This window comes from Cupressus sempervirens, chromosome 11 (genome assembly GCF_028749045.1).
Source record: "Cupressus sempervirens isolate cs-2001-9-10 chromosome 11, ASM2874904v1, whole genome shotgun sequence".
Lineage (NCBI taxonomy): Eukaryota > Viridiplantae > Streptophyta > Pinopsida > Cupressales > Cupressaceae > Cupressus > Cupressus sempervirens.
The window spans coordinates 468,526,679-468,541,735 of NC_143128.1; the positions used below are offsets into that span (position 1 = coordinate 468,526,679).

Consider the following 15,057-nt stretch of genomic DNA (forward strand, 5'->3'; position numbering starts at 1 on the left):
TATCTTGATTAAGAACTTCTCCTAGGTGGATGTTTTGTTATTAAGATTTATGCTTTTTGAGGATCCTCTTTATGTAATAGATATATCTTTTTCACAATTGTCTTTGTTTCTTAAATGGTAAGAGTCACTGCTCTTCACTATGAACATAGTTTGCATTGTTGCTAAAAGGATATCTCCTTGTTGTGTATGTAGATATCCTCTTTCTCTTCATTTTCATACCTATTTGACATAGGCGTTACAAGGAGGGGGCATATATATGCCCTCCTTGTACATATTTTTTATTGCACGGGGTAGTAAATACATATTATGAGCATGGTTTATAGTACTTTAGCCCTAGATGTTAAGTATGCTTTCTAAGTCATTTGTCAATCTATGCATTGTTACTTCATCCCTCTTTGCACACACAAACACATATGCTAAATCTCACAATGGGTAAAACAAGAAAATTTGTTAAATCTAATTCATGGGCAACACATCTAGACACACATATGCTAAATCTTATATTTGTATAATGCACGACAACTTGCTAAGTCCCAATATAAGTAACACATTCAAACAAAACATGCTAAATTCCAATACATGGGCAACACATCTATTACGCAGGACCATGCCATGGTGATACGATGGATGGAACTTTGGTGGGTTCACTAGTGAGTTACCACCTTGTTAAACTATTTCAACATCATCTTTTGCAATAACTCTCTTGGTGATTCATAGTAGGGTGGGTGCTCTATTGGGCCAGGTAATCACTTTTTTTTTTCTTTTTTTCTTTCATGCTAGTATAGATGGATACTAAAGCTATGTTATTAATGATGTTTCTCTTGCATTTCCCATGTCATCACTTATACTCTTGTAATGGCTTTCCAAATATCATATTAGTGGGTAAGGTATTTCTTTAGCTAAGGTCTCTCTCATTGGTTGATTTGGGTTTGTTTTTAGTACTAACCCTATGTTATATCTTTTTAGCTTTCTTTGCACCCTAGTGCATGAATGTGGAGTTAGGACCCTTGGTCTTGGGGGCTTGTTATCCTTGACTTAGTGATGTTCTATCTCATTGCGATTTGCCAAACTTTTCCTTTTCTTCTTCTCTCTCCTTTGCCACAAGCGTGGGTAGATCCACACTTTCGTGAAGGGGGGCGCTAAATATACCATCTTAAATTGGAAGCACTCCACTTTAATGAAGGTTTAGCACCTATTTAATGTGAGATCATAAATCTCTTTCTCTCTTTCATCTCTTCTTCCCTTTTATGTCCTTTCTCTTAGGTGGAATTGGGGTAAAACCTAATAGATCCTCTTTAAGTCTCATATTTTCATGGTGTTAAGCTTGAGGCAAGATCTATTTTGACTCGATCCTTCCTTTGATTCATCTATCCACTTGGAATATGATGCTTACACTTAAATGACTATATCTCTGACTTTGTGCTTGATTTCAGGGATTCAGGACCTGTTTGGAGGTTCTAAGCCATGGTCATTAGGGTTAAAGTTTACCCTTGATGCATCAGGGTCAAAATTCACACCTAACGGGCTAATTAGGGGTGAAGTTTACCATTGATGAAGCCCTATTTTGGCCCCTATCTTTGGGTCCCATGTTCCAAGATGTCTAGGTGTTAAATTTATAGGCTAGTTAGCCTGGAGGAGTTAGTTAATTCCAATCCATTTATAAACCCTTCCATTTCCTCATTTCCACATCATGCATTCACCAATTCAAGCACTCTCTCTCAATCTCTCAAGTTCTCAAGCATTCTCTAAGAATTCAAGGCATTCAAGCTCTCTTAATTGAAGATCAAGGAGTCAGACATTCAAGCTATTAAAGGAATTTATGAAATATCTATCATTACAATATGTAAGACATCCCTCCATGCATTAAAGATCCTTTGTTGCATATTCCACATCCATCCTCTAAAGATGTACATGCATTCCTAAGGTGGATCTCAAGCACATTCATTCATGAAGATTTTGGTTTCACTTTGATTTCCTTTCTAGGGTTTTAAAGTTGAGTCAAAGCTATTACATCTACGTACTTAATTATATTCCAAATTCAAGAGCATCTTCATAGATTCACATTGCTTCATGTTAGATCTACCAATATTACTTACTAGCATTCCATTTCAATTATTTTAATTCAAAGTTAATTCTTAAAGTGGGTTTTGACTGAGGCAAGCTCATTTGACATTTTTTGAGCTTCTATTAGGTGGTCTTATGAATCTATGTAATCCATTTCATTAATGTATGTTGAGTTGTCTTGGAACTCGTGGAAGTGTGTAAAGACTTTTGCTTGCGTGTGATTAAGTGACGATTATTGTTATGTTTCATTCTTGATCATGCAATGTTATATGTTATGTACTCAAAACATGTATTAGTTCATGCATATTACCTTGTGTTTCGAGGGATTCGTAGTAGGGCATTATAATCGAACAAAGGAAAATAAAATTTGGGAACTTGTATAAAGACCCAACGGTAAAAATGTAATTGGTGTTGGGTGGGTTTTCAAAAATAAGTTGAATGGAGATGGTCAACCTATAAAAACTAAATCAAGGTTACTATTTATAAATTACACTCAAATAGAATCTTGTTTCACTTTGAAGAAGCATTTTCCCCAGTTGCTCAACTAAAGGCCATAAGGATGTTCTTATAATTTGCTTGCTACAAAAGTTTAAAATTACAAAATTGATGTTAAATAGACATTTTGGTACGAACATCCAAAATAAAAGATGTACAATTGAACAAAATAAAGGATTCACCTTATTAGAAAATAAGGATCGTGTAAGTAAACTCAAGAACCTCTTTATGTAGTAAAAGAAGCCCTTGGAACTTAGTAGTCTAGATTGGAAAAGTACTTATAAGAACAAGGGCTCAAAAGAGGTGTCATAAATAACAATCACCACTTTAAAATTGAAAAGAATCATTGGATAATTGTTGTACCATATAGGTGGATGATATAATCTTTGGAGGAAGCTTTAGTAGAATGTGTCACACTATTTGAGAAGTTATACTATGAAAATGCAATTAATTTTATTTTTTTGATGCTAGGTGAATTGTATTTCTTCACATGACTACAAAGCACTCAATTTGATAAGGGAATCTTTATTTCATATACCAAATATGTTAAATAAACATTAAAAAGTTTAAAATGGAGGTTTTTAGTTATGTGAGTACATCAATGATTAGTGGATTAAGTTGAGGAAAAAATGACAAATATCCTAATACAAACCACACCCTCTACATGCCAAAAATTAGAAAGCTTGCTTTGCATGAAAACTTCAAGACCATACATTATGTAGGCATTTGGGATGGTAGCAAGGTTCTAAGTGGCTCCTAATGAAACTGATATGCAAATAGTGAAGAGGATATTATTCAATATTTGAAAGATACTCCAGATTTTGGTTTATGGTACCCAAGAAGTGAAGACTTCACTATAGAATCATATCTAGATGCAAATTGGGGTGGAAGTCTGGATGATACAAAAAGTACCTGTGGAAATGTCTTCTTTTAGAAAAGAATCATTTTTCATGGTTTAGTAAGAAAGAAGCTTCAGTCTCTTTATCCACCAATGAAGCACAATACACGATAGTAACATCTTGTGGCACTAGATTTATGTGAATGAAACAAAATATGAAGGATATCAAAGTGGAATATGATTAGCCAATACCTATTAATTTGTGACAATACAAGTGGCATTAATATTTCCAAGAATCCATCAATACACTCAAGAACCAAATGCATTCCCATCAAATGCCATTTTTTGAGGGAACATGAAGCATATCAATAAGTGAAATTGACACATGTTGCAACTAAAGAATAACATACACATATATTTGCAAGGCTCGTTCAAAAGGAAACTTTTAGGTTGCTTAGGAAAAAGTTAGGGGTGATATCCTTTACTTCCAATAATTAAGGAGATCTATTTTCTCGAGGAGGGGCTATTCATTGCCCTATCTTATAGCTCTCTAGACACCTTTTCTATTGATGTCAACGATGGAGAAGATGAGCAAGGGGGAGGAATGAAGAATAGGGTAGCATTGGATCAAGGGGAGGATCATTGTATAACCAAGATCATAACCATGTGAGGTTTCCATCAATGTCAAAAGGGGGACTTTCATTATATCATAATGATTTGATTAAATATGAAAGAAGATTTAATGAAAGGTTTGAAGTTAAATAAAATTACATATATAAATCAATAGAAAATTAGAGAATATTTTTATTGATGTCTAAGATGAAAAATATAAAGGTCAACCATGATAGAATTTCCATGTGAAAGTGTTGACAAGGAGATCAATGGTTTATATCCATCAAAAGCTTGTAAAAAACAAAACACCACCATGAGAAATGATTAAAGTTGTTTATTAATGATAAAAAGGGTATTGATTATGAGCAACGATTTGGATACATACACACTACAACCATTTAAATAAAACAATTCATTACTAGACAATGATTTCACAAATAAAAATGACAAAAAAAATAATAATTCAATGACTTTATTAGTGGTTAAGCAATAAAATATTTATAAATGAATGTCATGTCAAAGAGGAATAACTATAATTAAAGGTAATGATATAAAAACTAGACATCACAATTCAAAGAGATGTCTCTCTTCACAAGAGACACCATAATACAAAATGGAAATAGAATGCCACAAGAATAGGTGTGTTGTGGATTGAAAGAGAATCAAATATATTGCACACACAAACATATGGAGATCACATTTTAAAGATCTTTATACCTTACAAAAGAATTGTGAGGATGTAAGTGTAGCATTTAAAGGGAATTTATGCATATTTAATGAGGAGATTGTAAGAGGTTTTATGCTTGTACTCAAGATTATAGTGGTTTGGAGAAGAGAATCATAAGAGAATCTTTGAAGAGAAATTAATACTAAGGCTAGTATCTCATATTAGCAAAGTTGATGCTTCATATTGGTGAGGCCAGTGCCTCATATTATTGGGGCTAGTGCTTATAAAGTAGAGAAATTAAAGTTTCTTAGGGGTTTGTGCGTACAAAATTTATAGAAAGAAGATTAGTACAAATAATATATCTGTTGCACTTTTCTCTTGCAAGGTTTGCCACATTATTTTGTGTTGCTATTGTTTTTCTCATTATTTGATTTTACATATGTGCTAATTTTGGTTAATCTTGAAGTGATTAAACACATCTCAAAATGCAAAAGAATATTGTTATAGTGATTCCACCTGACCCCTATTTTAGTATAATTGCGCTCTCATCATTTTTAACCACTTATCCACACATTCTTGCCTTGATAAGAGAGTAGTCTATCTCATTTGTCCAATGTCCATTTATTGCTTCCAAAGTAAAATAAAATATTTTAATGAACACCAACTTGACCTATAAAAATGAATTGCCACACCATTCGATTAGCATAAGCAATCATAAATGATCCTTGAGTCATTCATAAGCACATTAAGAAGATTTTACATACAAAAAATATTTCCTTGTAAGAAACACTCAAATAATTTGAAAGAAAAATGATCAAAATTATTTTTATGATAATTTAAATGTTAGGGGGGAGGATCTAGTAGTTGAGCATTCTGACTTTGCACTTCTCAAAATCATAAGTCAATATTTCAAATCACTCCCAATTTTTATACAACTTACTTACAAGTCGAGTTTCTATAATTAAGGGTTTAGGGCCACAAAAAATAAGGCACAAAGCATCTAAAACAACTCAAAAAAGTGGGACCAATACTTATCCAAAAGAAATGTTGATACTTGTAAGTGAAATGATATCACATGATTTGTTATTTTAGATGTAAAGATATATTTCAATATTTCATTCAATTATAAATAATCAGCATTAACCATAACAACTTTAAAATAAAAATTATAAGTAGAATATTATAAAAATATTAAATATTAAATCAACAAATATCCCCTAAATTGAATAGGTATGCTTTTAAAAATGCACTTTACACTCTATTACAGCGTTAGGTATAATGACACGAGTTTAGAATAACATCCGCATTTGGTCGGGGAAAAAAATGATCAGGTGGCAGCCAGGCCGATGTATAAAACCCAATTTAATTAGAAAAAACGAGACTCCATCGGTATAAAACGAGTATAATTATCCACCGTAATTTGAGAGTAAAACCTAAACGAGAAGGCAGGGTTTTCCCTCCCTTGAAAAGCCCAAACATGGGTTATGCTTAAACCCCTTGACTTGCTTTGAAGCGGAGGAGCGCGCCAATTGAACATTAATGTAAGCTTTTTGTCTGTGAAGGGTTTAAAGACAATGGCAGCAGCTCTGAGATGCGTTCGCCGCTTGCTCACTGAAAAAGCGCTCACCTCAGCTCCATCCTCTCGCCTTTTGTGGAAGCCTTATATTGCTGAGGTTTTTATTAATGCTCTTCATGCCTTTTGCATTTGCTGGTAATAGGTAGCATCTCCTCTGTTCGTCTTTTGAACTCTGTTTTTCATTTTATAGAACTGCGGCACTTGGTTTCCTTTTACTAAAACTCAATATTTTAACATACTGACACGTGTAAGTGAGAACTGTTTAACTGCACCTTCACAAATAACCCGCCATTGGAGAAGTTACTGTTTTTTTTTTCTGTTAAGAACGAATGGCGCTTTGTGTTATTTGCAGCTTTATTTGTCAATAAGTATTATCCATGCTGATTATCATTAGTACAATGCTGCACTACTGGGTTTCATAGAAGGGTGTCGGGAACGATAGACATTACCGACCCCAGAGAGAATCGTATCGTTCATCTGTCGCAGTTGACTGCACCAGCAGAAGTGAGGTCTTAAGTTCAAGTATTAAGGGGTTCATGGAAGGTTAATAGTTTCTGTTGTTATATTTTAGCAATGTGCCCAAGGTTACGGAAAGTTAATAATGGTGAGTGGGATTTTATCTATATTCAGACCTGTATAAGTTAAAAATGGCTGGCTACCATAGTCAAGTGGGGACCCTATCCTTGCACATTGATCCATATATTATCTTCAATATTTAGTTGAATTTAGTGCCCTGGTGTAGGTGGATTGCCCAGGTTTGCTCCATTCCAAAGTTTGGTCGTGAGGTTGAGGCCTGTGGAACATAATTTGAACAATAGATAATGGGAATGGAAAAAGAAATATCCTTGGTTTGTACATATGTAAAGCAAGTATTTCTAAAACTATATTGGTGTCTATGCCTTTCTCTTTTTAAGTAACTTAATGTTGATTTTGTGGGATCGCTGCAAATGTAATAACACCACCGTAAGATTTGATATGTGCTTTTCAAATGTATCATATATATGTATATATGAGAGTGAGTAAAGAATAGACATGTCCCATCCCTTCATGGGACATGTCTGTTCATTAACATAATCATACTATTATAATTAATTATATATAATATCTCTTATATATATATATATATATATATATATTGGGATATATCTGCTCATTAATATAATCAAAGTCTTATAATTAATTATATATATAATATCTCATTAACATAATCAGTTTTATAATTAATTATATGTATATATATACACACTACAGTTTATTCGAGAGAAGCTACAAAACATCAACACTCCAGGAGGATAAACACATGACCATATATTACCTCAATGTAATATACGAATATATTTGATCAGAAGATATTCAACATTTTGATATCACATTTGATATCAAGAGTATTGGTCTTCTAGAATATCAACACATGATATTCATCAAATACTGAAATAAGGCTTGATATCACATCTCATATCATGAGTATGGGTCTCCTAGAATATCGACTTTTGATATTTACCAAGTACTCAAAAAAGTTTTGATATCACAAAATACATGATATTCACCAATTACTCAAAAATGTTTGATATCACATATGATATCACACATTCATTCATTTAATCTAGGCACCTATATATAGAGAGAGATAGATATTCACCGACATACAGAAGTGGTGTTTCGATTGCAGACTACTCAACTACTTTTTTTGAATTCCTTCCAACTATTGTTGGGTTTTCTTAACATATGCAATTAACAAAATAGTTATAAAATTATTCCCTTAGTAATTACATTGTACACGCATATTAAATCATATCATCTCAGTATAAACTTATGATTACCAACTATGACTTTGCATATTATTATCATGGAAAGATTATACGTTCTGCCACGACCATATCTACTTTACATTCTGATCTTTTTCCCATTCCAATGCCAAAATGACATCACCCATAGCTTCATCTGGGTCGTCCATTTTACTCCTCAGGGCTATCACTCGCTCTTTCCCCTTGCGGAAGAGAAGATTGGGTAGCTAGCCTTGTATAAGTTAAAAATGGTTGGCTATCATAGTCAACTTGGCTTTGATACCATTTTGATTTTTTGGGATCGTTGCAAATGGAATAGCACTGCCATTAAGATTTGGTATGTGTTTGCAACATCCTCTTATAATTTGTTGTTCTTAATAGTGAAGGCTATATATAATGCTACTAACTTATTATCTTTTATCTTAGAGTTTTTGTTTGATTAGCAATTGCCAAAATAATTACCCGTTGTTTATAACTTCTGGAGTTACCATACAATTTTTTGCACACCTTTGTATTATGCACATTCCATAATTTTTAGATTTTTTTTGAAAATAATGCTCATTTTATGTTATGATATAATGGTTCTAGTACTTTTGATGGTGGGACACTCTTTCTATTTGAAATTTTATGGAGTTGATCACTGTGAGGTTTCCTTTAATTGTTTCAAAGAGATATAACGATTCCTTATCAAAATAATTTTTTTATGAATATGGCAATTAGTTAACTTAATTTAGAGTGACAAATCATTTAACAAAATTTGAAAACTTAAAAATAAACAAAGATGTGAGCAATTGGTTGATTTTGATGGTTTTTAATAGCTATCCACTGTTTTGGTTGTAACTTTTGAGTTGTGCCTCAAAATTGACACTTCTTCTATGTGTTGGAAGTAGATTGGTGTTTGAATTTGGTTGCCTCTAAAATTTGATGGTTTGATTCGAGATGTAGTTTTGATCTTTCATGCAAATGATTTGTTATATCAATTTGTGGATCTAAACTAATGCAATACAAACCGTTAAAGCATGTTTACCTTATTCAGGTTCAAGCCTAAGTGACATTTCGATTGGCTTAGAGTTGTGCAAGATCGAACCTGGGAATGGAAATGAAAATATCAAGGTAGAGAGTGAATGCATAGAACAAGATGCTTTGTTCCCATTCGTACTTTTTGGCTAGAACACAACTATAGGTTATTTAAAGGTAAAATGTTGTTGGGAGACTGTGGGTTTTAGAATTTGCAATGCATTGCTGAAAATTTCTCCATTGTGAATGTCCACATGCACCTTCCCTCTTATCAAAGTTGGAATTGAGAATTGTTGCTTATTGAGCATTGTCCTAAATCTTTATGTTTCAATGAACAATAATCTCTCTTAGGAAAGCTTTTATCCGGGCATGTCGAGAACCTAATTCATTTAAATTAAGCTTTGAGGGGATTTTGAAGTGGAGCATAGATAAGGCTAGAATTGGGACTCTTATAGAGATAATTAGGTTTTTTTTTTTTGTGGTCTACAAGGGAATCATGAGAGTTCGAAATAATCATGTAGGGAATTTAGAGTTGCTTTTTGGGTGATACAACTATGCAAAGATCTTGAGTTGCCCTCATCTTCTTTTTTGTAAGTTCCTTAGAACAGATTATCAAGAAATTAATGGCGAATGCCTTGGAAATCCTAAAGTACTTCGGTGAAGTTAAAACTCTGTTATAGCTAGAGGGAAGGAAATAAATTGTTTGACAAACTGGGAAATATTGTATTTAGTGAAGGTGGTCTTATGAGAGAAGGGAACTTGGATATTTTCCAATGAAATTGTTTAGGGGCTAGGCAATGAGACCCCAAAAGCTTCTTCTTTCTTCTTGATTGATATGGCTTTACCTAGTATTTCTACAGTTTATCTCATGTACCATTTTGATTCAAATGCCATGCTTAGTTGACTACTCTATTGAACTTGTTATTATAGTATTGTCATTCATCTTCTTTATCATCTAGAGCACATCAGTTCTTTTAATTGCATCTTTTTAATTTCCCCCCAATATCCTCAATTTGACTTGGTCTCTACCATGTTTTGAAGATGAGAAATTTCAATCTTAGTGGTTTGACTTCTAGCTGCCATTTGTTTAGAGGTGTTAGCTCCATATTTTGTGGTCCTTGGAGGGCTTTTTATTTTAGTTTCTTGGGAGTAGATAGTGTAGTGACCCCTTTTATTAGGCTTAAAACTATAATTAAAAATTAAATAATGTTGTCATTATTTAATAAGGTCATTCATTCCTATGTTCTAAGTGACTGCTTTTTATGTCAATGAGGACCACTTTATTATTTCCCAATACAGATGTTAAAAAAATAATAGAGAGGGAAATATGAAGAGGAAGGGAAGCTGAAAATAGGAATTTGAAGAGTTTCTCAGGAAGGATTATTGAAGAGCAGTGAAAGGCTTATTGAAGGCATGTTGATTTATTCTTTTTGCTTTGTTGAAATTTTTGGTTCTAGAGTTTGGATTTGATCTAACTCAACCTCTCAAGTACACGAACCCTCTTTGGAAGACACGGGTCATAGTAGAAGAAAGCATCTAGGTTTGTTGCATGTTTGAACCTTTGATGTTTTCAGAAATTTCAAAATTGTGAAGTCTTTGTAAAGACATTTCTAGGCATTGACATTTGTTTGAAGATTTGTTTCTAAGATATTGGGCACCTCTTTCTCGGTGATTCAACCGTAAATCGAATTTCAGATATTTGTTGATTGTTTCATGAGTATATGGGGGAGCTTTGATACGTCTCATTTGTTTCAAGGGAAATAAACAAATTGAATATTTTAATTATGAGTGCAAGAATCAAATTAAAATGTGCACCAGATGACAAATATGTGGGATTTAGAATTTAAGCTAAAGACAGAGAGGGTTAAGAATGGAAATTGTACACTGGTCATGTTCATATTCAAAATATTATTTTGGACATTGGGTAATAAATTCAGGTGATATTGTCTAGACGACACCTAAAACACTTGGTTGAGGCTATGTTTTGTGCTGAATGTGAGAAAGGGGTTACTTATCAGAAGTATTATTGGTAGCAGGATAAGTTTGAGTTCCATCCTTGCCTCTATGTGACCACAAGAAGATTGATTAAGTCCTCTTCTCCTTCATAGTTGAACTAAAAGTCTTGAGGTTCTTAAATCAGATTATGCAATGCATGGAAGGTCTTACTGTGCATAGATATTGATTCCCTACGATCTGGGCGCGTCTTGGATATCTTGTTGAATTTCTCAATTAGATTTATTTAATTCACTAAGTTTAATATATATGAAAAGTTCTCAATCCTTTTTATCAAAATTATAATTTGATGTCAAACTCTTAAGCTTTGTGAAGCACTTTAAATATTATATGTATATATCTTTATGCGAAGGTGACTTGAATTTGTGTTTCAAACTTATTGGAACCTATTCAATGTGTATAATTGTTTATACTATTGTCCTTGAATGTCTTGTCTAACTTGACAAATTGCAAGTCAAAGGCCCACCGCATTGTCTTCAACGTGTCAGATCTCACTGTAATATATTGGGTTAAGAGGAGCACTGTTGACTAGTATAGAAGGACATAATACCTTTTTGTTGTATTTGTATGATGATTGTCATACTTCCCAATCACCGTTATTAAATAGGAGAGGAAGGAGTTTAATGAGACATGTCACAAAGGGAGATGTCTCCCAATCGAGAGGCACGTCCATTTGTGACGTGTCTCTCTCAATAACATCGACGACCAATAACCTGTGACCTAAACAAATTGAGGTTACTTAGATGGTCAATAAGTATTTAGTTAGAAATTTCATTCGACGGATAAGCATGTATAATAACATTGTTTACTCGATAAAGAAATTACAAGAAAATGATGTGTAATATATATATTCAGTAACATCAGCGACCACTAACCTATGGCCTAAACAAATTGAGCTAACTTAGATGGTCAACAAGTATTTAGTTAGAAATTTCATTTGACAGATAAGCATGTTTGATAACATTGTTTGGTTGATAAAGAAATTACAAGAAAATGAAATATATATATATATATATATTCTCAATAACATCGGCAACCAATAACCTGCAGCCTAAACAAATTGAGGTTACTTAGATGGTCAACAAGTATTTAGCTAGAAATTTCACTTGACGGATAAGCATGTACAATAACATTGTTTAGTCGACAAAGAAATTACAAGAAAATGATGTGTAATATATATATATATATATATATATATATATATATATATATATATATATATATATATATATATATATATATATAACATCAGCGACCAATAACTTGCGGCCTAAACAAATTGAGGTTACTTAGATGGTCAACAAGTATTTAGTTAGAAATTTCATTCAATGAATAAGTATGTATAATAACATTGTTTAGTCGACAAAGAAATTACACATCATTTTCTTGTAATTTCTTTGTCGCCTAAACAATGTTATTATACATGCTTATCCATTGAATGACTCCTATAATATATCATGTCCTCAAAAGCCCTTCGTTACATAAGAAAATCACTGTCCTTAAATTGATCACCGCCTAAGTAGGCTTCTATTCTTATTTTCTATCGTTGTTGGATTGCTCTTGCTGTCAGGTGACATGGATTTAATGTGACCATCGATAGGAATTGCCGCTAACTGGTACTTCTTCATGTTTTCATTGACATTTATTCTCAGCACCTCACACTCGTCGTTTGATTTTACACAGATGTAGTTATATTATTTTTGTATACCTTGATCTGCTATATCTCGATTGAGGACTGTGCTCAAAACAAAACATATTGTGAGTCTTCTTTCTTAGTGTAGGTTCACAGTCAAGTATCATTTTTAGCACTTTTGTCTGTGATTTCTTTGGAAAATATTTCCTTCATTGCTGAGAGTGGGAACTATTGTTATTCATTCACCTTATTGTATTGATATGCAGCCCAGGACAACCTCTGTATATAACCAGTGCTATTTGTCCACCATGAATTCAGACGTATGGATTGCCCCATCATTTCATTGACGATAAACATATTTTCTTTAATACACTATTGTAGATTTTACTCTTCGAATGATGTTGATATAAACTCCATCATTGCCTCTAGAGGCAGTGGTTAGTGGTTGATCTTCATTTGTTATTACATCATCGTCATTCTGATTGTTGTGTCAATCGAGTTATTTATGAAACCTCTTGAAAGCTCTGAATGTTACCCACATTAGTCACTGCCAATTGTATTTGTTGTATATTATCAACATGACTCATTTCTTTAATAACAACATATCACAACTCTTACTAAGCCTTTTCCAATGTTGTGTATACCATCGGGAGGACTTCAGGATGTTTGCGGTGATTATATTTTTCTTGAGAATCGATTATATTGACAAATATAGTCTTATTAATATTGGCTTACTTCATAAGATTTTTATCTCTGAAATTTAAACGCTCACCATCTAGTTTCATTGCTGAATCATTATTTCATCTATACAAACTGCTTGTATTGTGAAATCAGCCACTGTTTACAAAATGAGTCAATCATTATTCTATGTTATGACTCAGTCATTCCCATCTGTATACTTGCCTTTTCCTGAATGAAATAAAATATGCATTCCTTTGCATTCAATGACAGAGATATATGAGGTTGACTTACTTTTTAATTACCAAATATGGTTTCATTTTAATGTTTACAATTCCATGGTTCGTAGCATAGAAACATATTTATTATGTTTTTAATTTAAAAATGTCTTCTTTCTTTCTCGTTAACAATCTTATCCATACAATCAATGTTTGCGCTTATTTATTGTATCCATACCCCTTCTAGACATGTCTTTCGCATTTCATCCCTTTGACATTGATGATGCTTATTATTCATATTTATGAAATCCTTTGACATCAATGACAATACTCCCATCAATTTATGACAACATTGTTGTTTGTCAGAAATATGGTTTCTTAGCTTTTTGAAGGAATGTTGTCTTTTCTTCTTTTCTTGTTATTTTGAAGATCTTTATATTATAAGGATGCTTGATTCAGTTCTCATTAGACATCAAAGAGATAAGTTTTTTCCTTCCTTGAATATTGATTTGATTACTAAGAATAGTGAACATTATATAATAATGTTCTTATAGATTTTGATTCTCATTGGGAAGCATAGTGATTCTCCTCGAGGCTGTGAAAGGTGTCAGAGATTTGCCTGTAGAAATGGAGGGAGGAGGAAAGATTTATGTCAAAGTGCCTTCTAAAGGAAAAATTTGATGTTGATATTTGTAGCAAGAGGGCTACAAGGATTGTTGAATGGATCTTGTTTGGCATCGACATATATATTAGCATTATTTTTGAAGAATTCATGAATTTTGTTATTTATACTTATAGCATTGATATTTATAACAAGTCGATTTTGTCTCTCTTGGTTGCAGGATGCAGCAAGATAAAGATCGCATATTTAGAAGGAGATTTTAGCTTTAGAGGGAGACTTTGTAGTTAAGAGGGAGTACTTATGGAATCCCCTCATTTTCATTTATGCTTGTAATGCTTGTTATATTTGTAGAATTTGAGACTTTGGATCTAAGTCTTGTTTTTGTTATGGTTGTTTCTATTCTTGTGTGATAAGTAAGATTGTAAGAATCAACTATGATAACTCTTTTGCTTTGGGAGTGATCATCATGTGGAGAGAATACATTATGACATCACATGGAGAGAATTTGTGATGGAAGTTGGGTGTCATGTTGAGTAATTCCATGTCAGTTCATGTGGAGAGAATCCATGATCAAAGGCTTAGCTGGGATTCTTACAAATCTATCATGTTGAGTGATTCCATGATTATGAGTAATTGTTTTAGGTCTACCATGTCAAGTGATTCCATGAGTAAATTGTTTCTAGAATTTGGTTGTGTTTCTTGGAGGATTTTCATGTTGAGTGATTCCATGAAATTTTATAGGATATATATGATTAGATTTTAACTTTGACATTTTAATTGCAGCCTTGTGTGGCTACTCAACTAAAGATTTCTCTCTCGCTAAGTGGGAGTGTTGGAGTT

The 15,057-nt window shown here is 32.9% G+C and overlaps 1 protein-coding gene across 1 annotated transcript in view; it reads left to right on the top strand.

Moving 5' to 3' along the window:
- Nucleotides 1-6,098: 6,098 nt before the first annotated feature.
- The window catches only part of LOC149530412 (uncharacterized), a 76,905-nt gene continuing 67,946 nt past the window's right edge, over nucleotides 6,099-15,057 (top strand). The window contains exon 1 of the mRNA XM_089809068.1: nucleotides 6,099-6,349. Coding sequence (XP_089665194.1) covers nucleotides 6,251-6,349 — 99 coding nt within the window. The 5' untranslated portion in view covers nucleotides 6,099-6,250. The remainder of the gene's footprint in view (nucleotides 6,350-15,057) is intronic.